The sequence below is a fragment of the Hippopotamus amphibius genome, chromosome 8 (assembly GCF_030028045.1).
Source record: "Hippopotamus amphibius kiboko isolate mHipAmp2 chromosome 8, mHipAmp2.hap2, whole genome shotgun sequence".
NCBI classification, from domain to species: domain Eukaryota; kingdom Metazoa; phylum Chordata; class Mammalia; order Artiodactyla; family Hippopotamidae; genus Hippopotamus; species Hippopotamus amphibius.
In genome coordinates, this window is record NC_080193.1 from 136,597,657 (window position 1) to 136,624,093 (window position 26,437).

Below are 26,437 nucleotides of genomic sequence, written 5' to 3' on the forward strand. Positions count from 1 at the left end.
AATTGAGATGATTTGGAGTATTGGAAGGGGGAGACTCAAGTTATATAAGGACTGCTTGGTGGGAGAAGAGCTGTGGTCACACTCAGATTTCTCTTTCAACATGAACTTCAGTGTAAATGCCATTAATGGTATTTCTTCCCTTAATAGAGAAAACACTTGTCACATAGACTGATACATTGTGGAAATTTCATGGAACCAAGATCAACAAGAGTGCTATTGCTCTGGACCATCTGCCAAAGTATCAAAATACATCTTTTTAAAAAAATTTTTAGAACATCTACCTTAGCAACTGCTATTTTTATTTCTAAATTGTATACACTTCTTCTGGAACAATTCAAAAAGCAGATCACTGTGGAACAAAAGGACGCTTTACGAAAGCCTGTTTCCCTGCCTTGGTGCATATTTGTGGATTGTTTGACAGAGCAGTGCTTTCCCCATTAATGACTTGACCCCCTATGGCAGTGATTCTAAATCTCTCACTCTTGCTTCTCCCTCTTCCTCCCCTCACCCCCCTCCCCCTGTCACCAGAAAAAATTATGATCCAAGTTGTTTTGGATAGGGTTTGCTGATCTATTTTTTTAAACTGCCCTGGATTATTCTAGTGTGCTGAGAGCTTGGGAACCCATGTCCTACAGCATGCTGTACCCCAGACATTCTAAACTGGGGCAGGTGAGGAAACTGAGGTCCACAGAAAGCTTCCAGCTTCTTCACTCTCACCCATCAACAAGCATGTCTAGACTAGGCATGTATTCTGCACTCCAGCTCTGATTTTATCTTTGGTTGACTAGGCTTTTTTATTTTGATTCTTTAATTTGTATTAAGAAAGAAATTAATGCTTTTACACAAAATGTGGTCTCAGTGAAAAATAAGATTTGGAATCTTTATTTTATAGTATCTTTTAATTTTTTCCAGATGCAAAAGGAAATGAAACAGTGAATCAAAAATTTTGATGAACTCTTGCTTCTCAACAGTAGGATAGCGTAGCAACTGTTGGGTCTTATTAGATCTGAATATTCACATTTGAGAACAACTAGAATGGCCCTGAAAAGAGTGGAAGTTTGGGTAATTTGGCACAGAGACAGATTTGAGAAGTTGATTTGTCAATCTACCCAGGGATTTTTGGTCCTGTCTTCAGGAGTATTCAACACAAGGGGTAAGAAAGTGTGTTGCATGGTATAAAAATATTGTATCTGGTTTTAAACTTTTATCATATTATACATTTAAAGTCACACCCTAAGCATCTTGGGAATGACTGGAAATGGAGATCTGGAAATCTCTGAAACCTCATTTATTTTCTCAGTGGAGTTCTCTCAGTTACTTCTAATAAAACAAGTTGTGACTTGCAAACATTTGCCCAACAGCCTCTAGGTATCCTCAGGGAAATTAAAAGCAGGAGTATGAAGAGCTGTAGAGCTCTGTGCTGGTGATTAAGAGCACAGAGAACAGTTTATAATTATGTAGGCTTTTGCCTGTTCGCATTTATCATTGGTAATATTCTCAAGACAAACTGACTGCTCAGCAATTTAAACTGCAGTGTAAGAGAAAATAGGCCTTTTTGTGAAAAGGTCTTCTGTCTCCTGAAGTTTCATTCTCTTTTCATAGAAGAGCTCTCTCCTTTCAGTGGTTATGATACAGTAGATGACTCAGAGATGCTGGAGGGGCCTCTAATCTGTTAACTCGTGAGATTTTAACTACTTCTTTTTCAAAAACAACTTTGCCCTTTATGAGTCTGGTGCAGCCTGTGGCATTTCTTATACCGTTGTCTTCTAGTTGGGGGGACCTTTTTTTAAGATTACTGAAAATATTTTTTCAAACTTTTTTAGTTAAAACCAGAAGATAGGTACAAACTGTCCTACTCTTGTGAAAGATCATTAATAATACTGTTTCCTTACCATAAATTTGGTAGAGTAGAAGAGAGAGACAAGAAAAATCACACATTCAAACACTGTACCAGAAAGTTATTTTTCTTGGTATTTAACAGTGTATAAGGGGTTAACAGAACAGAGTGTTAGATAACATTCCTACCTGTTTGGCTAATAGTCTCTTCATGTAAGATAATAGACTTGTAGTAAAATGCCTTACTATTTTATGCACGTCCTAGTTTTCCTTCTGACATTGTCCAGTGGGCCTATCCTCTTTTTTGGTTTATATTTGGGAGAAAAAAAGTGTGTATCTTGTGACACAAAGTGGTGCAGTAACGAATATTGCTTCTTTCTCTCTCCACTGTTTTCTTTTTTTAAATGTAGGGGTTTTGTTTGTTTGTTTTTTGGTAAAAAGATTTTGGCTTGGTTGACTGTCAGCCAGTATCAGAGGACATTAAAAACCCAGACTTTAAGAATATAAGCAGGAGGGAAGGCATACTTAGCCATCATTTCTTCCTTTAGATTTCATTATCACTCAGTTGGTACATTTTTCCTGACTGTTGTTAATTATGTCTCTGTTAGCACTTTTGTCCAAAACTGAATTCAGCATCCTCTCCTCTCCCCCTCAGTTTTTCTTCCTGTGTCTCTGTGACTGGCTGTCATCACTGTTTGCCTAGTTTTTGAAAAATACGGCTGGTAAACCATCTTTAACAAAATAACCTAGTTACTTTGCTTATTAAAGTACAGATTCTGGGATTCCATCCCAGGCCAACTGATTCAGAATTGCTGGGCCCTGAATGCTTCCTTCTTGTCTGTTGTACAGATCCAGTTGGCCAATAAATCCTGTTGATTCTGCCTTTAAAATGTCTCTTGAATCCATTCATCTTTTGTTTCCCCTACTCTACTTTAAGCCCTCATCTTTCACCCAGAATACAGCAATAGTTTCCTATGGATATCCTCACTTTGTCTCCTTCATTAGTTTATATTCCCTGCTGGTATCCAGTTTATCTTTCTAAAATACATCCATCTCCTACTTGACAGTCCTCCATTAGTCCTTAATGTCAACAGGTTGAAGTCTCAGTTTCTTAGAGTGACATTCAAGGTCTGCTACAATCTGGCCGTATCTAAATCTGCTGTGTATAGTTTATGTAGTTAGTGTGCTCTGTAACTCTAGGGTGCTTCTTTCCAATTATGGTCTACATGAATGGTACCCATAGGGTTTTTTCAGTGTAGCACAATCATACATGGTGGCCCTGACTATCCTGTCTTAGCACCCTGACCTCTCCATCCTCTCTGTAGACACACTTTACTTGCATAAATACAAGACTCACCACCAGTCCCTAAATGCACTATACTAGTGATTTCTCAGAGCCCCTGTTCTGAGTGAATGTTCTTTCCCCTCTCATTCTCTACTTGTTGAAATCCTTCTCATATTTCAGGGCCCAGTATCAGATCCTCTGTGAAGCTTTTCACAGTTCCTCTTGTTTTAATTGTTCCTTCTATTGAGCCTTTTTCCTGCTTAGACTTTTTATTTAACAGTTCTTTTCTTCTTTTGAGGTAAAACTTAAATACAATGAAATGCACAAATCTTGAGTGAACCTTTGCTTGAATTCCTACAAATGCTTCTACCTTTGTTTCCCAGACACCTATCAAGATATGCTTATATCTTTTTACACATTTATAATTGACCTGCTAATATGGTTAATCATTTCCATGTGTTTCTGCCTTACTAAACTATACCCTCTAATCAGAGAAAAAGCAAAGACTGAGTTTGTCTCTTTCCCATGGAAAAAGGAGAACCTACTGTGTGTTCAGCACTGAACCAGTTGTTGACTTAAAAAAAAAAAGCACAGCGTGAGAGTTGCCAGTTGAGTTTATTTGGGGCAAAATGAGGACCGCAGCCCAGGAGACGGCATCCCAGATACCCCTGAGAAACTGTTCCAAAGAGGCGGGGGGAAGATTAGTATATGTGTATTCTTGGTGAAGGAGGAGAACATGGAATCAAATACATTTTTTTTGTAGGGGGTTTCTGCTAGTCACGAGGAGCAGACCTCACCATGTAGGGATTTAGTGCTCTTCTAGATATGAGGAGATGCAAGGGTGGGGCTCCTAAAATCAGCTCTGAAAATATCTAACTATCTGAAGACCTGTCGCGCCCATTTTCCAAAGCACAGAGTGCCTCATTCCTGGTCTCCACCTTGAATTCCCTTCAGGGGATGTTGACAAACAGCAGCTGCAGCAGCACGTGTGATTTAATCCTTGTGATAGAGGTAGATGGCAAGTGCCCATGGCAAATGCCAACTTGTAGTTGATACAGTCTTGAATATTGTACCAGTTACGATACAGTTCAGCTCCTCTCTTAAGAGACCACCAAAGACAGTGGCTTAAACAAACAAGACAGATATTTCTCTCACGTGTTACAATTCAAAGTATAAGATGTTGAGAGCTGGTTGGGCAGTTCCACAATGTCAAGGACCTACGCATCTTCATTCCTGTTGTTCCACATCCCCTTATTGTTCTGCCGTCCTGGAAGTGTTGCCCTCACCACAGTGTTTCGGGTGACTCACCACAATATTCCATCCAACTGGGAAGGGGAAAAAGAAGAGAGCTTGTCTTGGAAGTTATACTCACTTGCTGATGAACAGAACATAGTCCCATGACCACATCAGCTAGAAATCAGGAATACTAGAAGAGGAGAGAATGGATATTGAGGAACAATTAACAGATATGCTTCATATATTATCTCAATCTTCACAATAAACCTACTAACTATAAGAAAACTAGTATTCAGAGAAGCTGAGTAAATGGCTAGAAAACTGCGAATCTGAGATCTGAATTCAAAGCCTGTACTTTTTTTCATTCTACCTAGTAAAGTGTTAGGAGGGCCTATATGCTTGTCATTAAATATTCATTAATTTTCACAGTGTTACGTATTTTTCATATCACATATTTTCACAGTATCATATCGTCTCTTCTAGGACATCCTATATAACTTTATTCCATATTTCTCACTATCTTTAAATGAATTGCCATATCAACTGGTTTGTAACTTTTAAATCTATGATATCATTTATAAGGAAGAATAAATCACTATACTTGCCAAGCAAAAGCTTCTGTACTCTATATTTGTTTAGAAATGCTATCTTATCATAAAGTTGGAGGAGATTATATCTTGTAACCCCTTTATTTTAAAAGCAAGGAGAATCAAGGTCCAGAGGAGATATAGGACTTGTCCTTTATTTCATTACCACCCTTGCTGCTCTTCAAGCATCATGGAACAAGCACTAGCCTAATTAATCATTTCTATAAGTAACCATCATTGTTATACTTCAGAATTGTCTCAGGTTTGCAGAGTTGTCCTGATCTAGAAATTCAAACTGAACAATGCATAATAAGTGTATATAATCCTGGCCTGTTTTAGTGAAGGCTGGATATTATCTAGCACTAAAAACATCTTCATAGTTATCAGGAACCTGTTGTAGAAAGAATGACTGCTATTTGGTAGTCAAATAGAGGAATGGGTGAAGTCATGTCTACCCATAATTCAAAACCCAACTCCAATGCCATCTATCTCTCAAAGCCTTTCCTAAACCTTGTAAATAGATGTGAGCACTTCTCTTTCCAAACTCTAACCTTTAGATGTCTCCAGGTACTCATATATATTCTTTAAGCTACAGCTAATGGTGCCTTCATCGAGGTAGGTTTCATGTCTCTTTTGTTCTCACTACATCAGTGGTGCTCAGCCCAGGCTTTGTCTTTTGTTGGCACTCAGTAAGTGTTGTATTGAATGAAGTATCCATTATGGCATCCTGGGAGAATACTTTGCAGCTGGCTTTAATAAACAATCCTTGAAAAAAGAATTTCAAAGATTTAGTCCTAGTCACTTGCTTATAGCTTTGTAGCTGTATGCAGGTCATTTAACTCCTCTGAGCTTATCAGTCAAATTGGAATATGAGGAATAGGAAATGAAAAACTGGTGAAAAAACTTTGTAAAAGGAACACAGTAAGGTGACACTATCCCTAAAGCCCTTTGCCTCACATGTATGAAGCAAACCAGTACTTTAGTTTTTCTAATTTAGTTGAATAGTAATGGTATATATTTTATTAAAATCAAAGTTTGGCCCTAGTAGTTGGCACACCTTTGTTAGAGCTGGAACTTTACCAAGGCGAAAGAAAATTATCGCCCTTATGCAGGCTGACTCTCCTACCCTAGGACAGTTTCATTATGAACCAAGGATCAATGAAAGAGGAAGCAGCTTGGTGCCCAGGGATTTTCTTATTGCTTCTTCCTGGGCAAGCACATGCTGGACCTGGGAGGCAGAACAGAAACTTGCTACCCTCCATCTTCCATCTTACAGGAACCACATAAAGGAAAAAAGGAACTACTGTCAGAGGTGGGTGTGGCAGGACTATCCTGGCTTCAGAAAGTTTACCTTGGGGGTGGGATGCTTTGAGCTTTGCTCACGCAGCTACTATCTTGGGCATCAGGGAATTAATCTTTTCCTTGTGTGGTATAAGGAAACCAGCAAACCAAACCCAGAAATAAATTACCACGGAAGGCTTTCCTTAAAATACATTTGAAAGAGTGAAGCCATAACTCGAAGATTGTTTCCAAGACAGAGGTGGTTCTAGCTTGGACCTCCTGGGTTTGGGGGATGAGATTGGCCATTAGATTTGAGTTTGAGCATGTTTATTATGTAAATAAAGCCATTTTTCTGGAACCTGGCAAGTTTTGCAGAAGGCATACCAAAATCTAATTGAAATGTGACTGCCTCTTAAATAGTGAAATTAATTTTACACTTAACAAATGCTTTAAAAAATACAGAAACAAGTGTCTTTAAAGTTCAGGGTGTTAATATTTGAAAGCTGTCCAATTTAATTAGCTGAGTCCTAGAGACTGTTTCCTTTTCCTCTAATCAGTGTCACTGATTGAACACCCAATTCTTTTCCTGGTTGTGAGATAGGAATTAAATGTATCGTTTATTTAGTTGTATTGACCTGAATCATATCTCCCCAGCATACATTCTTATTTCAGGAAATAGGATGCATCCATGTGGAATTTACTCAGTAGCTCTTCCTAGTGACATTTGTGTGATCTAATTCAAGGGCCTGAAATGAAGGCTCCACATGATTTACTTGCATATGATGCAGCTATTTTTAGTACTGTATTTACATTTTTAAAAACAAGAATGCACCTTCTTGATGGAACAGACATGCATTTTTAGATTCACAGACTCAAGAACTGTTAGAGCAATGAAGTTTCTTAGAAATCAAATCCAAACATCTTTTTTTGTTTTGAAGAGATAGAAAGTTGAGTCCAAAAAAATGTATGGTCCCTGAACTAGGGTCAGTGATAGAACAAAACAAGAAACTAAATGGGTTCCCAATTCAAGCCTCTTGTTTTTCCCTGATTTTAAAATATAGGTGTGGTCAGAACTAGAACAAGAAATTTTACGATTTGTATGGAAACGCAAAAGACCCCGAATAGCCAAAGCAATCTTGAGAAGGAAAGAAGGAGTTGGTGGAATCAGGCTTCCTGACTTCAGGCTATACTACAAGGCTACAGTGATCCAGACAGTATGGTACTGGCACAAAAACAGAAATATAGATCAATGGAACAGGATAGAAAGCCCAGAGATAAACTAAGGTCAACTCATCTATGACACAGGAGGCAAGGATATACAATGGAGAAAAGGCAGCCTCTTCAATAAGTGGTGCTGGGAAAATTGGTCAGCTACATGTAAAAGAATGAAATTAGAACACTCTTTGGTACCATACACGAAAATAAACTCCAAATGGAATAAAGACCTAAATATAAGACCAGACACTATAAAACTCCTAGAGGAAAACATAGGAAGAACACTCTTTGACGTACATAACAGCAAGATCTTTTTTGATCCACCCCCTAGAGTAATGGAAATAAAAACAAGTGGGACCTAATGAAACTTCAGAGCTTCTGCACAGCAAAGGAAACTATAAGCAAGACGAAAAAACAACCCTCAGAATGGGAGAAAATATTTGCAAACGAATCAACAAAGGATTAATCTCCAAAATATATAAACAGTTCATCCAGCTCAATATCAGAAAAACAACCCAATCAAAAAATGGGCAGAAGACCTAAATAGACATTTCTCCAAAGAAGACATACAGATGGCCAAGAGGCACATGAAAAGCTGCTCAACATCACTATTAGAGAAATGCAAGTCAAAACTACAATGAGGTATCACCTCACACCTGTTAGAATGGGCATCATCAGAAAATCTACAAACAGTAAATGCTGGAGAGGGTGTGGAGAAAAGGGAACTCTCTTGCAATGTTGGTGGGAATGTAAATTCATACAGCCACTATGGAAAGCAGTATGGATGTTCCTGGCAAAACTAAAAACAGAACTACCATATGACCCAGCAATCCCACTCCTGGGCATATACCCAGAGAACACCATAATTCAAAAAGACACATGCACTCCAGTGTTCATTGCATCGCTATTTACAATAGCCAGGACATGGAAGCAACCTAAATGTTCATCAGTAGATGAATGGATAAGGAAGATGTGGTACATATATACAATGGAATATTACTCAGCTGTAAAAAGCTGTGAAGCTGTGACATTTGTAGAGACATGGATGGACCTAGAGACTGTCAAACAGGGTGAAGTGAGTCAGAAAGAGAAAAACAAATGTATATTAACACATATGTGGAATATAGAAAAATGGTACAAATCAACCAGTTTGCAAGGCAGAAATAGAGACCCAGATGTAGAGAACAAACATATGGACACCAAATGGGGAAAGCAGGGAGGGTTGGGGGGGGAATGAATTGGGAGATTGGGATACCAAATTGTACACTCTAAATATATGCAGTTTATTGTGTGTTAACTATCTCAATAAAAGTTCTTAAAAAAAAATTCAGGGCCTGTAACTGCTGCCTAAGCACATTACAGCTGGGAAAACCTGTTTGAGAAGATAATTTGCTTTATACTTTAACTGGCATACAGTTCAATGCAGGTGTTGCTTAATAAGCAAGTTCCAAGGTGAAAGAAGACAGGTAAATTCTAAAGAACATTCTGGACGCTGCCGTTCAGTGAATTTTCCAGGTAATATGGTGGAATTAGACTTTTTTTTAGAAGTAATAGAATGACCATTCTGAATATCTTTTTCCAGAATCTTCAAAACTTTATCTTGAATACAAGCAAAACTAAAGTGTTTTTGACTCAAGATACCTATGGTTACTATTAGTATGACTATTCTTAGGTGGCTTTAAAGTTGAGCTTAGAATTGCCAAGCTTTTTTCTTTTAATAACTAGTCATGTGAGTTGTTAAACATAGTTTCAGGGAATCAGACTTTAGGCTTGTAAGTGGTTTGTCTGACTGTCTTGTTAGAGAAAATCTGTAATGAACAGAAAAGATACAGGAAACTGTTCTAAAAGTAGAATTTTTAAGAAGAAATTTTATTGTATCAAGTGATTTGCTGCTGAGTTTCTTCCAAGTTCCTTGTCAGGAAATAAACTGCTTGCATTATATTTTAATGAAAAAAAAATAGGTGTGGTTTACATTGACAATTTGTTACAACATCTGCAGCTTATTAAGACAGTGATAGACAACCTAGCCACTTAGCTACTTAAATCGTCTAATATCTGCATAAGCATATTACAGTATACTATAGCTCCTGTAGCTGCCTACCCTTATTTTTCTTTTCTTGCTTATATACTTATTGTTAATCTCGTGTGTATGTTTAAGCCACCCTAAATCCTTTTTTGAATGATAGTAGTATCTAAATAAATATCCAAAGCACTGCTTTGTGTTAATGCTAATTACTCATGCTTCCACAGTGTCTGTGGTATGTCAGAGATCCTGGCAATGTAAATTAACCTAACAGTATTTCATCTTTTCCATTTATCAGAGGTAGCAGTAAAAACAAACTTCCTATGTGGAAAGCCAAAAAAATATATATCATTCTTTCATTGCTTCACAAGGTAAAGACCCTGTGATCCCCATAATAAAATCCTTGAGATTGTTTTTATCAAGCCTAGAAAATGACTTAGGAGTGTATTTAGTATCTGAAAATGAAAGATTGGCTGATAAGATTGAACTATTACCTAGGTATTTAAAAGGGCATTGAGATTCATGGTCAACTGATTTTCAACAAGGGTGCCATGGGCATTCAATGGGAAAAGAATAGCCTTTTCAACAAATGATGCCAAGACAACTGGCCAGCCACATGTAGAGGAATGAATCTGGAGCCTTACCTCATAGCATATTGTGCAAATTAACTCAATATGGATCAAAGATCTAAATGTAAAAGCTAAAATTATAAAATTTCTAAAAGGAAATACAGGTGAAAATCCACATGATCTTGAATTAGGGACTGGTTTCTTAGCTATGATATGAAAAGCACAAGAACAAAAGAGAAACATAAATTGGACTTCATCAAAATTTAAAACTTTGTCAAAGGACACTATAACAGAAATGAAAAGATAATCTACATGTTAGGATAAAATATTACAAATTATGTATATATGTATATACATATATATATTTGCAAAAACATTCCTCCAAAGAAGATATACAAATGACCAATAATCCCTAAACATCAAAACTGTAATGAGGTACTGCTTCATATCCACTAGGATCCTAGCATACAATTTTAAAATGGACAATAATTATTGGTGAACATGTGGAGAAATTGGAACCCTTGTACATTGCTAGTGGAAATATAAAATGGTACAAAGTCTTCTGTGGAAATGTCTGGAACTTCTGTGGCAGTTGCTCAAAAAGTTAAACATAATTGTCATCTGACCCAGCAATTCTACTCCCAGGTATATATCTAAGAGAATTGAAAATGTATGTTCACACAAATATGTATACACAAATTGTAGCTTTATTCAAAATAACCAAAAAGTAGGAACAACCCAAATGTCCATTAACTGAGGAATGGATAAACAAAATGTAGTATATCTGTAAAATAAAATATTATTCCGACATAAAAAGCAATGAAGTACTATTACATGCTACAACATACATAAAGGTTGGAAATTTTATGCTATATGAAAAAAAGCCAGACACAAATGCCATGTGTTTTATGACTCCAAACGTCCAAAGTAGGCAAATCCGTAGAGTCAGAAAGCAGATTAGTGGTAGTCAGGGGTATAGAGGGGAGATGGGAATTGTGACTAACTGCTGATAGGTACAGGGTTTCTTTCTGAGGTGATGAAAATGTTCTGTGATTAGATATTGGTGACGGTTGCACAATATTGCAAATGAACTGAAAACCACGCAAGTGTATACTTTAAAATGGTGAATTTGTTATAGGAATTATATCTTAATGTAAAATACTGAAGGTTTTTTAAAGCATGTATAACCCAAAGATAAAATAAAGATGTTATGAAAGATTAGAGACTGATATTATGAAGGATTTTCAATCATAAGGGAGAGAAATAATTTGGTACCCCTAAAAACTCTGTGACTGACAGAGGACTTCGTCATTCAGAGAATTAAGAGAAAGGCTCTGTGGTGTGGTTTTTACAGCTTTACAAGAAGAATCAGAGTCATTAGATGACCCTCTGCTTAGAGTCAGGGAATGTCCTTAGAAATGTTATGCAAGTTGAGGTGATAAAACTAAATTACCTCCAGTGAGTAAGTCACCTGTGGTTCAGAAATAGCAGAGAAGTTGGAAAACTAATAGAGAATAGGGGTAGGACTGATGGGATGTGATTTTTCTTTTTGAATGTACAATCCTACGGCAGCTCTTCCTAGATTTTTGTGCTAAAATAAGAGCATTTTCACACATTTTAATTGCTCTGCGATAACAACAGTGTGAACTCCATCCACAAACATTTATTATCTACTTAATTTTGCTCTAATTTCAGTGTAGCAAGCATTCACCTTGTAAGTGGGAGTAACTGTCTGTTTAGTGAAAAGAAATCCCTTCTCACAGTGTTAATCCTGTTGTGCATTTCTGTAATAAAGATTAATAACAAATGGCCTTTTATATTTTTCCAGTTTTAGCCTGCATTTATAGAATATCATTTGCAACGTAGCATCTTTATGAACTAGAACCCTTAAACATGAGTAAAGAAAATTGTAGAAGTTAAGGTTTCACAATATTTCTGATCGGGATTTTAGATGAGATTTTGCCTTTATAAAACTTTATAGTAAAATAATAAATAAATAAAATTAAAAAAAAACTTTATAGTACTTGGTGCTATAATGTTGATGATAAACCATGTAGAACTGTCTTTAGGTACATTTTTAAGTGAGATTTATATAGTTCAATAGCTACCTAAATTGTTCAATTATTTTCCAGACCTGTCATTTTCTTCATCTTCTATAGTGATGCTACAGGACGGAGAGGAATGGATAAGAACATTGGCGAGCAACTCAATAAAGCTTATGAAGCCTTTCGACAGGCATGCATGGATAGAGATTCTGCAGTAAAAGAACTACAGCTAAAGGTGTGTGGTTTTGGTTTTGAAAGTTATTTATCCTGGTAAATGGAATTTGAATCTTTTGCAGTAGAAAATACTATTGTTAGAAAGTGCCTTGAAGAACTAAAACACAGTAATAATGAATGAAGTTTGAGGTTTTTATTTGCTATCTTTTTTGAAAACATTGTGACCTATGGGAGGAATTCATTTTAAGGTGATTGTATTGAGGAATAATAAGGTTATCTTCCATAAATAATTTTTAAATAAAATGACAAACTGAAAGTCAGAAGTATCACTATCTCAGATAGTTTTATTTTTTATTTTTCATTTTTTATATTGTTACTTGGCCGACAAGAGGACTATACAAATGGTAAAATATCCTGAAACTAAATTTGTTATTAATTTATAAGTCTTCTTTTCTTTAAATGTAACAATTAAAAATAAACTGTTCCAGTGAAATCTTTAATGATTTACCAGAAGTTTCAGCTTTTTAAAATTACTCCTATACATACAAAATTTCTGTTTAGTGCTTTCAGTTTCAAAAGAAAGTAAATTGGAAGAAAGTTATATCCAGGCAAATTACTTGGTCTGATAGTTCCCAGGCACACGTCTGTTATTGGTCTGTGATAAAGTTTTCACCGATCTACAGCAAAATGAGAATAATGTTATGAACTTCTTACAATGCTAAATTTATTCCATCTAAAATTCTGTCCTTTATTCTGATACTGTTTCCATGTTTCTTTACTGTCAGAATAAAGAGCAAAATTTTATTAACATACGTATTTGTCAAATGATGATCATAGTTTTTTGTTTGCTTGTTTAATATCATTACTTAGTGTTTTGGGGGTTCCCAGTACCACCCACAGATTCTGTGATTCTCTAGAAGGACTCACAGGACTTAATATACTGTCATACTCAGAGCTAAAGTTTATTACAGAGACATAGTAAAGATACACAGCCAGATCATTAATGGAAAAAGATATCAGGTGGAGTCTAGAGGAATCCATGTGCAGGTTTCCTACGCTCTTTCCCTTCTGTGAAGTGTCACACATCGTGCAACCTCTCTCCAGCTTCAAAAATTCACTCAACACACATGTAGTGCTTTGGCACGGGGAACTCCATTTGAGACTAAAGAGCTTGGGGTTTTCTTGAGAGCTGATTCCATAGGCACCCTCTGTCAACCAAAATTTCAGATTCTCAGAAGGAAAGTAGTTATTTACCATAAATCTCATAGCACAGTCTAAGTAGGCTGGCACAGCACTTAGAATCTTGTCACTTAAGAAATGTTTTCAAAAATCAAGTTCCCAGATGCCAGTCAAGGGCCAGCCTTGCAAGTAGGCCTTTCTGAAGATAAACAGCCTAAGGCCTGTTATGTTAAATTATTCCTGCACAGGCAGTTGAAAGTGGAGGATCTTATGTTGGTTCCCTCAGTTGAAAAAAAAAAATTACTAGCCTGTGAATTCTGAAGCTTAAGAAGTATGCTAGCCATGCAGTTCTCAGTTTCTTTCATAAATGTAGGAACTACACAATTCCCTTCCTCTTTTTCATTTGATACATCTACTATAAAACTAGCTATTATACATACTTCATTGCATTCCTCAGAAATTATCATTATTCTTTGTGATTCTCGGGTTGATTTACAAAAGAATACTCCCAGCTATATAGATAAACTTAATGGGCTAGAGGTCTTCATTAGGGGTGCATAAGAGAAACAGAGATAAGATAATGACAGGCACTTTCTCAATTATTGAAATGAAGTTTGGATTTCTTTTCCTTTTCAGTTCATGTATAAGGCATAATCACTTTTTTAAAAACAAAGCAAAAACAGTAGGAAAGTTAAGAAACACAGAATTAGGGAGAAGGAGTACTGAGATATTCTTGGGTTAAGGCAGAAACAGGAATTTCTTATCTCCTTCTCTTTCTGCACTGGCCAGTGGTAAGCAACTGAAAACTTTTATGATTTAATCTCTTATCTGCCATGGAAGAAACCTTCACTCACAGCAGCAGTTGTCCTAAAGAGGGGAAAGGGAATTTTTTTTATATGTCTCAAGAACAGGGGAAGAAAAAATGTATACTATACATTCTTATATGTTAAATTCTAAATATTCTGACTTATTTAAGAAACATTATTGAGTATCTGCTGTGTACTGGGCCCTTAATGATGTTCTGAGAATACTGAAATAAAACATATTTATGTCCTCAAGGAACTTTCAATAAGTAAAAAAGGAAGATCCAGTTATTATCATAGTGTACTAAGTGCTGCAGTAGAGATCTATGCAGGCTAATAGGTGAACACAGAGAAGAAGCACCTAACTCAGTCTGGGAGGATCAGAGCCCAACCCTTGAGCTAAAATTAGGAGGAGTTAAGTAAATTAGGGAAGATGAATCCTGCAAGCAGGGAGAGAATTGTATATAATAAAATCTCTGAAGTGAGGGAGTGCATGGTATGTTCTGTGTACCATAAGGTGATCCTGTGGCTCCAGAAGGAACTATAGGGCATTATAGAAAAAGAAGCTATGAAGGTAGATTAGGGCCCTATCATGATGATTATGACTAAGTAGTTTGTACTACATTCTTATTCATTCAGATTTATTGAAGGATTTAATATATGCTTTAGAAAAGTCTTCGTGACAGTGGGAGAGAGGATAAATAGGATAGAGAATAGTGTGGAATTCACTCAACAGCCATATATCGATGCTAAGCAATGGTCTAAGATCCCAGAGTATATAAATAAGTGGCAACCATCAAGTTGCACTTTAATATATATATAAATATATAATTATATATATCTATTAATATACATATATATGTACATATATTATACTTCAATTTACAAAAGAAAGAATGAATGGCAGTCATTTCAAGCAATCAAAATGAGGACTTAAATTAAGCATTGGGGATAAATTGGGGAAGAGATCTAAGATTTATTTAGGAGATGGAATGTAAAGCAGGTGGCACCTGAATGTAGGTCACTTCTGAAGGTGCTGGTGTAGATTCTAGGCTGATACCCAGATATCTGGAAGAGAAGACTGGAAGGTGGTGCTGATGACTGAAACCAAGAATGGAGAAGAAGGTTCAGATATAGGGGATGAGGAAATAAGATGTCTAATTAGATTTTAGTTGTTAGGTTTGGTTACCTGTGGGACATGCAGGTGAAAATGTCCAATGGATGGTTGCAAATATGGACCTAAAAGCCTAGGTAGGTAGAATTCTGAATTGGAGATTATAGATATAGATTATAGAACAACAGATTTCATTATAGCCTTGAATGTGTATAACATTTCTGAGTTATAGTGTATAGGGTGAAGAAATATTTGAAGGACAGGAGGGTAAGAGGAAGAAGACAAAGACAACCAGTTGGTCACTGGCGATTCAGAAATAGATTAAGGAATTTACTATGAACAAGAGGAGAAATACCCTTTCCTCTGAGAATTGGAGGGAACAAGCGAAAGAAATAGCTGCAAATGAAAATAAGTTTGCAGATAAGAGGTGGAGGTGGCAGGAAGTTAAAAGGGTTATCATGAACCACTTATATCTGGAATACAAAAAAAGTCAAACCTGTGAAAAACAGAGAGTAAAATGTTAGTTACTAGGGAATTGGAGTGGGACAGATAAGATTGATGGTGTTTAAATTTGTAACGAGTAGTGAGTAGGCCATAGAGATCTAATGCACAGTATAAAGAATATAGATAATAATATTATACTATAATTACTTAATGTGATAAATATGGCTACAACAGCAAACCTGTTACAGTATATAAATGTATCAAAGCAGCACACTGTGCACCTTAAACTTACATAATGTTGCATGTCAAATTTATTCAATTTAAAAAATCAAACAAAAATAGGATTTCATATGAGAGTCCATTTTTTTCCTGTGAAATACGAGATAACATCATCTACTGAGTGGAATGATTTTAGGATATTTTGAAAGTGCTAATAAAAAATTGAAAGCTTCAGTTAAGAAACAAAAGAAGGAAAATGTTGCCTTCCAGCCTTTACCATGAATTTTTGGTGGTGTTAATCCATGTTTGTTGGTTATTTTTCCAACAGCTTTCTTGATACAGAAGTGGAACAGGTGAATGACCACATCCAGGATTAAGAGAATGTAGAGTTAAGAGAAGAAGAATTTCTGGTTAGGTGGCTAGAAAGTGCATACTAAAGCAGTTGAAATTATTTGCTTTGAGATATAAGCTAAAATCAAAGAAGCTAATCTTGGAGGAGTCTAATAGACTAAGAACGAAAAGAGGGTTTATGGCTGAAGTGTTCATGAAGTGAGAGAACAGATACCGAGGGAGTAGAAGAATGTGAGAGTTCAAAGGACAGGTTATTGTCAATGATTAAATATTGATGTTTAGGATCTTCTGTCTTCATAATGAGTCATGAAAGTGGGTAGCTGGAATGAGATTGAGGAATTCAAGAAACTCTAAGACTAGAGCAATTCTCCTAGAATGGTGGTAAGTTTAGGAGCATTTAGAGAGACTGTTGTGAATGGAAGAGCAAAAATTCTTGAATGTGAGGAAATGACTAGTATCTTGGAAGGTAACTGTTTTGAGGAGAGATTGGTATTAATTGAATGCGTTGTGAATGGCCTTTTGCTTAAGTTTAAAGGAATAATGACCCAGAAGTGGCAATAATGAAGCAAGACCATACTTACTTTTTGTTCTCCCACATCTAACTCCATCACCCAACTGCTGTGGTTTGATATGACACTAGACAGCTTCATATGAGGGGGTTACAGAGGCATCTGTATCCTCAGGAGACAACATAATTACTCCCATTTTAATGTGAGATGCCAGGTTTGCTGAAATTCAGATTTATTGGCTATTACATTCTCTGTAGTATAATGAAATAAGAGTTTTGACATTTGATCTCATTCATTATATTTTTTTAAATTACTAACTTGTCCTTATCTATCTACTCCCAGAAATGAGGTTGAACTTTGAAAGGTTCACTTAAGCTAGGTATTCCCCATTTAGAATCTTTAGTAATAAGATGACATATACAAGTTTTCAAACTTCTAGTAGGAAGATAAGAACAAATACCATTTCTACCACTCCCAAGATTTTCTGCCTGGATTAATGGAAGATTGATGATGCAACCACAGAAACAGAGAATGCTGATTTTGGTAAAGGAAGTTATTATTTGATTTGATCTGGATATTTTGAATTCAAGTATTAGAAAATCACTGGGGAAGATTATCAGCAGGCTATTGAAGTGTGGCTTTTTGAGGTAAAGTACCAGTTGGACATACAAATTTGGAAGTCATCTTTGTACAGATGATACTTGCAGTGATAGGAGAAGGAGGTGCTAAGGGGAAAGAGAATAGAGCAAGAGAAGAAGAGAAGCAAGAGGACCACCTTGGAGAAGTTGCCTGGCCTTCTGAAAAGGCTCAAAGGGTTGTACTGTGAGTGAGTCTGGCTGCTCTTCCTAATATTAAGCTTAAATAATTGGTCTATTGAGTGACATCAGCAAGATGGCTAACTGGGAAGTTCCAGGCCATTGTTTTTCCACAAAAACATCAAATAAACAACTACAGACTGAGATAACGTTTTTAGGAGCTCCAGAAATTAGTCAGTGATCTGCAGCAACCAAGCAAACACCTAGTCAAGAAAAGCCTACGTTGAAAACAGAGGAAATTTCATGGCATACTATTCACGCTTGACCCACCTCCTCCCCAGTATGGCATGGTACAGTTGGAAGGAAGCAGCCCAGTTCCTGGTTCCCTCAGGAAGGAAGAAAGGAAGAAGCAGAGCGGAACGTGTTTGAAACATCCTGGCCAGTCTGTGGACTACCCAAGGGACGATTTTCTGTCTCACCTGACTTGAAGCTCAGAGTTGGGAATGGCAGCATAATTTGGGTCTCAGGCTGGAAGCTGTGGAAGGCAGTGGTGGGCATTATAGCCCATGGAAACTGCCGGGAGGGGACTGCAGTGGACATGTGGCACAAGAGACTGTGGGAAGAGGAATATAATGGAACGTCTGAGGCCCTGATAAGACACTTCCAAACAGCCAGGGAAAATCAGAGGAAAAAAAAATCAAACACAGAGGCCTAAACAGGATACACAACTAGAAGATACTGAGAAAATCTTAAATCTTTTCCCTGGACTAATCTGAAGGCTAGAGGACCTACTAATTAGTGAAGATCTTCCATACCGGGCTGCAGACTGGGAGAGGTGGCTGTTTGTTCAAATGCCCAGTTTTCAACAATTGCAAGGCATACAAAGAAATGAGAGTGTGGCCGTTTCAAAAGAAAAAAATAAACTTCCAGAAACAGCCCCTGAAGAAACACAAGTATCAGACTTAATAGACAAAGACTTTAAAATAACAGTTGTAAATATACTCAAAGATCTGAAGGAAGACAGAATCAAAGAACTAAAGGAAATCAGGAAGGCAATAATATGAACAAAATGAGAAAATCAGCATTTTACTAGAGGGGCTCAAGAATACACTTGAACAGGCAGAGGAAAAAATCGGTGAACTTAAAGACAGGTCATTTGAAAGAATGGAGTCTGAGGTACAAAAAGGAAAAAGAGTAAAGAAAAGTCAGCAGAGCCTAGGGGACTTACAGAACACTGTCAAGTGCAGCAATATATGTATTATGGGAGAAGGAGAAGAGAGAAATTCTTTTTTTTTTAAATAAATTTATTTATTTATTGGCTGCATTGGGACTTTGTTGCTGCACATGGGCTTTCTCTAGTTGCAGTGAGTGGGGGCTACTCTTCATTGTGGTGCACGGGCTCCTCATTGTGATGGCTTCTCTTGTTGTGGAGCATGGGCCCTAGGCACATGGGCTTCAGTAGTTGTGGCACATGAGCTCAATAGTTGTGGCTCACGGGCTCTAGAGCACAGGCTCAGTAGTTGTGGCGCAAGGGCTTAGTTGCTCTGCAGCACATGGGATCTTCCTGGAGCAGGGATCGAATCTGTGTCCCCTGCAACGGCAGGTGGATTCTTAACCACTGCGCCACCAGGGAAGTCCTGAGAGAAATTCTTTTGAAGAAATAGATTATTTGAACAAAAAATAAAAACTTCTCAAATTGGAGGAACAATATGGATGTACAGATCTGAGAAGCTCAGCAAACTTCATGTAGGATAAATCCAAAGAGCCCTACATCAAGACATTATAATCAAACTTTTGAACGACAAAGATAGAATCTGGAAAAAAGCAGACGGAAAGTGACTCATCATGTACAAGGGAGCCTCAGTAAGGCTGTCAGTGGATTTCTTAGCAAAAACCTTGCAGACCAGAAGGCATTGGGATGATATATTTGAAGTATTGAAGAAAAAAGAACCTGTTAACCAAAAATTTTATATCTGGCAAAACTATCCTTCAAAAATGAGAGAGAAATTAAAATATTCCCAGACAAACAAAAGTGGAAGGAGTTCATTACCCCTAGACCTGACCTATAAGAAGTGCTAAGGAATGTCCAGGTTGAAGTGCAAGGGTGCTATAGAGTAACCTGAAGCCAAGTGAGTATATAAAGTCCTCTGGGAAAGGTAAATATATAAAGAAACGTAAAAATCAGTATTATTGTAATTTTGGTTTGTTACTCTGCTTTTTATTTTCTACAAGATTTAAAAGAAAAATATGTAAAAAATAATTTTAAGTCTATTAATGGGTACACTAGAAGATGTAATTTGTGACATCAATAACAAAGTGAGGAGCAGAGTTATAAGGGAATAGGTTTTTGTATGCAATTAAAGTTAAGTTGGTATAGATTTGAGATAGATTGTCATAACTTTAGGATGCTATATGTAATCTCAATGATAACCACAAAGAAAATATAGAATATGCACAAAAGGAGAGGAGAAGGGAATCAAAATGTGTCACTACAAAAAATCAGCTAAATACAGAGGAGGGCAGTAGTGGAAGAAATGAGGAACAAACTGCTATGAGACATACATAAAATAAAGAACGAAATGACAAAAGTAAGTACTTCCTTATGGGTAATTAAGTGTAAGTGGGTCACACCCTAATCAAAAGACATAGATTTGCATAATGGATAAAAAAAAATAGGATCCCACTATGTGCTATCTATAAGACTCACTTTAGATTTAAAAGCATGCATACATGGAAAATGAAAGGATGGTAGAAGATTCCATGCAAATAGTAACCAAAAGACAGCAAGTGTGGCTGTACTAATAGCAGACAAAGTAGATTTTATGTCAAAAATTGTTACAAAAGAAAGGATCCATAATGATAAAAGGATCGAGGCATCAAGAAGATTTATAACATTTCTAAACATATATGCACTGAGTAGCAAACATTTATAGTATTTAAAGGAAGAAATAGATAGCTCTACAATAACAGTAGGAGACAAATATCTCACTTTCAACACTTACATTAATGGATAGAACAACCAGACAGAGAAGATCAATAAGGAAATAGAAGACATATGCAGACTATTCCATCCAACAGTAGCAGAATTCACATTTCTCAAGTTAACATGGAGCATTCTCTAAGACAGACCATATTTTAGGCCGTTAAAAATGACCCAGTAGGGCTTCCCTGGTGGTTCAGTGGCTAAGAATCCGCCTACCAATGGAGGGGACGCAGATGCGAGCCCTGGTCTGGGAAGATCCCACATGTCGTGGAGCTACTAAGCCTGTGCACCACAACTACTGAAGCCTGCACGCCTAGAGCCCGTGCTCTGCAACAAGAGAAGCCACTGCAATAAGAAACCAGTGCGCTGCAACAAAGAGTAGCCCCCCTCAACTAGAGAAAGCCCGCACAGCAACGAAGACCCAGTGCAGCCAATAAATAAAGAAACAAATTTATTTTTTAAAATGACTCAATTTAAAAAGATTGAAATCATGCAAAGTATCTTCTAATCACAATGGAATGAAACTAGAAATCAATAGCAGAAGGAAAACTAGGAAATTCACAAATGTGTGGAAGTTAAATACCTTACTCTTAAATAACTGATGGGTCAAAGAAAAAATCATAAGGGAAATTAGAAAATATCTTGGAGACAAATGAAAATGAAACCACAACATACCAAAACTTATGGGATGCAGTGAAAGCAGTGCTGAAAGGGAGAAGAAAGATCTCAAATCAATAACCTAACTTTATGCCTTAAGAAACTAAAAAAAGAACAAAGTAAACCCAAAGCTAGCAAAAAGAAGGAAATAGTAAAGATTAGAGCAATGATAAAATAGAGACTAGAAACTAACAAAAGCAGTGAAACCAAGAATTGGTTCTTCTAAGAGATCAACAAAATTGACAAATCTTTAGCCAAATTGAATAAGAAAAAGGAAGACTCAAATAACTAAAATCAGAAATGAAAGAGGGGAACAATACAATTTTATAGAAATAAAAAGAATTATAAAAGTACTGTGAGTAATTGTACACCAACAAATTGGATAACACAGATAAAACGGACAAATTCCTAGAAACACAACCTGCCAAGACTGAAACACTGAGAAATAGAAAATCTGAATAGATCTATACTTAGTAAAGAGGTTGAAACAGTAACCAAAAAGTTTGCAACAAAGAACACCCAGGATTTAATGGCTTCGCTGGTGATTTCTACTAAACATTCAAAGAAGAATTGACACCAATCCTCACATTCTTCAAAAAAATTGATCGAGATGGAACACTTCATAATTCAATTGTGTGAGGCCAGCATTACCCTAATTCCAAAGCCAGACAAAGGCATTATGAGAAAACTACAGGCTGGTATCTCTTATGAATATTGATACAAAAATCCTCAACAAAATACTAGCAAACGAAATTCAACAACATTTTAAAAGGATTATACACCTTGACCAAGTGGGATTTATTCCTGCAATGCAAGGATGGTCAAATCAATCAATGTAATCAAAATCTGTCAATGTAGTACACCACTTTAACAGAATGAAGAGGGAGACAAAAACCACACAGTCATCTCAGTTGATGCAGAAGAATTGATAAAATTCAACACCTTTTTTTAATAAAAACGCTCAACAAACTTGGACTAGAAAGAAACTATTGCAACATAATAAAGGCCATATATGAAAAACCCATAGCTAACATAATACCCCATGGTGAAAGACTGAAAGCTTTTTCTCTGAGATCAAGAACAAAACAAGCATGTCCACTTTCACTGCTTCTATTCAACATAGCACTGTAAGTCCTACCCAAAGCAATTAGGCAAGAAAAACTATCCAAATTGAAAAGGGAGAAGAAAAATTATCTCTGTTTGCAGATTACTTGATCCTATGTGTAGAAAACCCTAAAGATTCCATCAAATAAACCATTAGAACTAATGAAGAAATTCAGCAAAGTTGTAGGATACAAAGTCAACACACAAAAATCAGTTGCTATACACTAACATTAAACAAACTGAAAAGGAAATTTAAAAAATTTCAATTTACGATAGTATCAAAATGAATAATGAATAATATACTTAGGAATAAACTTAACAAAGTAGGCAACAGACTTATACACTGAACACTACAAAACTTTGCTGAAAGCAATTAAAAGAAGAGGGAGTTCCCTGGTGCCCTAGTGGTTAGGATTCCAGGCTTTCACTGCCATGGTCTGGGTTCAGTCCCTGTTCAGGGAACTGAGATCCCGCAAGCCACGTGACACAGCTGGAAAAAAAAAAAGAAAGAAATTTAAAAAAGAAAGCAGCATATGAAGGAAAGTCTGTGTGCATAGGTTGGACCCTTACCATTCACCGTATACAAATTAACTTAAACCTGATCAAAGACCTAAATGTAAGAGCTACTATAAAACTCTTAGAAGAAATCATAGGGGGAAAGCTTCATGACATTGGGTTTGGAAATGACTTCTTAGAAATGGCATTAAAAGCACAGACAACAAAAGAAAAATTAGATAAGTTGGACTTCATCAAAATTAAAACTTTTGTGCATCAAAGGCCACTATCAACAGAGTGAAAGGCAACCCAAGGAATGGGGGAAGATAATTACAAATCATATATCTGTTAAAGGATTGACATTTAGAGTATATAAAGAACTCCTGTGCTCAACAACAGAAAACTACCTGATTAAAAAATAGGCAGAGGACTTGAATAGACACTCTCCAGAAAAGTTACACAAATGACCAAAAAGCACATAAAAAGACGCTCGACATTGTTAGGGAAATGCAAGTTAAAACCACAGTAAGACACCATTTCGTACCCATTGGGATGGCTATTATAAAACAAGGTTTTTTTTTAATTAAATTTTAAAAAAGCAGAAGTTGCAGGGCAGGAATAAAGACTCAAATGTAGAGAACGGACTGGTGGACAAGGCGGGAAGAGGAGGCTGGGATGTAGTGAGAGAGTAGCATTGACATATATACACTACCAAATGTAAACTAGGTGGCTAGTAGGAAGCTGCTGCATAGCACAGGGATGTGAGCTTGGTGCTTTGATGACCTAGAGGAGTGGGATAGGGAGGGTGGGAGCGAGGCTTAAGAGGGAGTGGATATAGGGATATATGTATACATATAGCTGATTTACTTTGTTGTACAGCAGAAACTAACACAACATTCATTGTAAAGCAATTATATTCCAATAAAAATGTATTTAAAAAAAAGAAAGTATTGGTGAAGATGTGGAGAAATTAGGACTCTTGTACATTGCTGATGGGAATGTAAAATGGTGTATTCACTGTGGAAAATAAATGATGTTTCTTCAGAACAAAACATAGAATTACCATATAATCTAGCAATTCCACTTCTGTGTATACACCCACATGAACTGAAAGCAAGGATTCAGAGAGAGATTTGTATACCCATGTTCATAGCAGCCTTAATTTACAATGACCAGAAGGTGGAAACAACCCAGGTGCCCTTCAGTGGATAAATGGGTGAACAAAATGTGGTATATACATACAATGGATAGAATAGTTAGATTCAGAGAGACAGAAAGTAGTAGGGTCATTCCTAGAGGCTCGGGGAAGGGAGAGGGGAGTTAGTGTTTAAAAGGACACAGTTTCAGTTAGAGAAGATGAAAAAGTTCTGGGGATGGATGGTGGTGATGGTTGCACAACAGTGTGAGTGTACTTAATGCCACAGAACTGTACACTTAAAAATGGTCAAAATGGCAAATTTTATGTTTCGTATATTTTACCACAACTTTTTAAAAATCTATTACCAAAAAACAAAAATCAGTGTAGCCTAGATTCTCCTACTATCTATGTTGTATTGCTGTTAACCTGTCATTCATCAGTTTGTACAGACTCACCTGCCTTTTATCACTTAGCTGTCCATACTCCAAGCCAGTTCTTCTCACAGTGTTTCTTCTAGTTTACTGCAGTTTAAGACTCAGAAGCGCCTCTTTGAAAACTCAGTGTGCTACGTCTGTTTAAGAACATTCTGTCAAGCAAAGACATCTTAGTATTCCAAATCAATAAAGGAGACAAAGACAAATAAGGCAGGTAAGTGATTTTCTTTTTAATATTATTGACCAAAATTACAAAAGCAGCACAAGCTTATTGAAAATAATGCAAATAATCCAAGATATACAGAATATAAAGTGATGGTCCTCTCCCTCACTTCCCAGAGGTGACCATTGTTGGTAATATATGTATATCATTCTAGAATGTGTGATTGAACTACTTCATTCCATTTATTAACTGATCATATCTCTTGTACTACCTCTTCCATAAAACACTATTTTTCTTTAACATTTCAGATACCATATTTGATTTTTCTCATTCCTTTTTGGGTTGCATTTCCTCATTCTTCTCTGTAGGTTTATTTCCTACTATCAGGCCACTAAATATTAGACTTATTCAGGGCCTTCTTTGCATCTTACTTTATATTCTTGTATGAACTAGTTCATTTCCTGTGGCTTCAGATATCTATAACAGTGACTCCTAAATTTATCTCCCTGCTCCAGATTTACCCTCTGAGCTCTATACCCATATATCTCATTGTCACTTGGAAGGCACATTAAACTGAATGTCAGACCTGAACTTATATATCCACTATTTTTTCCCACCTATGCCATATCAAAAGAGTAATGAGTTTTATAAGCTACTGTGTGGAATAATACTGCCTTTTATTTATCCTAAATTACCTCACTTACATTTCAAAGCATGATCCTTCATACTGCTACTAATGTCCTACTATTGATCATCAAATATATTTACTTTCCCTGGCCCCTAAGATACCAAATTTTCCATTGTTACACCTAGGCACTCCTACCGCCATGACATTAAATTGTTTGTCTTAGAACCTCTAGTCTTTAAGAAAACATAACTATTTTTAGCTTTTCCTTATAGTATAGCCTTTAATCTTAACCATACTAAAATATCAAGTAATCCCAGATAATACTGAACCAATTGCATCCTCTTCCCTTCTTCAATCCTTAAGTTCATATGACTTCAAAAAGCAGAAAGGAGAATTAACTTTTCAGGGATGAGTATGTTTTACAAGTGTGACACGCTTTATATGTAAGTACTCCCAGCCCTACAAAGTTGGCATTGTTAGTCCCATTTTCAAATGAAGAAACTGAGATTCAGAAATAAGTTAATTTTTCAACATAAGTGGCAGAATCTGTACTGAAACCAAGTTTATCTGACTCAAAGTCCATATTCATCATACTAACCTAGTTAAATCACAGCCCATTCCAGGTTTTCAAATTGTCTTCTTCCCATTGCTATAGATAACCCAATATAGTCTTCTCTTTCCTTGGATGAATCCTTACTTTGTGATTTACACATCTCTTACCAAGAGAGGGTAGAGTATAAAGTTTGCCATTAATGTTTCTTTTATTCACCACAGATAGTTTATGATGTGCCAGGCACCTAATAAATGCTAGGGATTCAAAAATACGTAAAACATAAAACGTGCACGTAAAGGATTCACAGTCTGTTATGGCTTATTCTGTTTCTTGCTTTGCATAAGCACTCATGTATACCCTGACTAAAAGGTCTTCTGACTGTTGCAGAGTAGAAGAATATTTTGATCACATTAGCGCCTGACATAGACAACTTTTAATGTCCTTAAAAAATACGGGAAAAGATTATTATATAGGGCAGTGGTAGAGTTGGCTTAGCCCCTGAATTTTGCAGCGATAGAATAAGCTATTGTTACAAAGAGATCAGGAAATACCATGCTTAAATAAGATGGAAGTTTATTTCTCTCTCATGTAACAGTCCAGAAGCAAGTAGCCAGGGCTAGTAGGGCAGCTTGGCCATCCCTAAATTACAGTTTCTCT

The 26,437-nt window shown here is 36.5% G+C and overlaps 1 protein-coding gene across 11 annotated transcripts in view; it reads left to right on the plus strand.

Moving 5' to 3' along the window:
- TANK (TRAF family member associated NFKB activator) overlaps nucleotides 1-26,437 on the plus strand; it is a 78,328-nt gene that overhangs the window by 12,388 nt on the left and 39,503 nt on the right. For 5 of the 11 annotated variants that reach the window (XM_057743824.1, XR_009054977.1, XM_057743821.1 and 2 more), the window contains one exon: nucleotides 12,165-12,312. In XM_057743824.1, the coding sequence (XP_057599807.1) occupies nucleotides 12,214-12,312 (99 nt within the window). In that variant the 5' untranslated portion in view covers nucleotides 12,165-12,213. Of the gene's footprint in view, nucleotides 1-1,134; nucleotides 1,154-7,776; nucleotides 8,956-12,164; nucleotides 12,313-26,437 lie in introns of those variants that run through there. The other 6 variants (XM_057743826.1, XM_057743831.1, XM_057743827.1 and 3 more) reach the window with 4 other exon arrangements.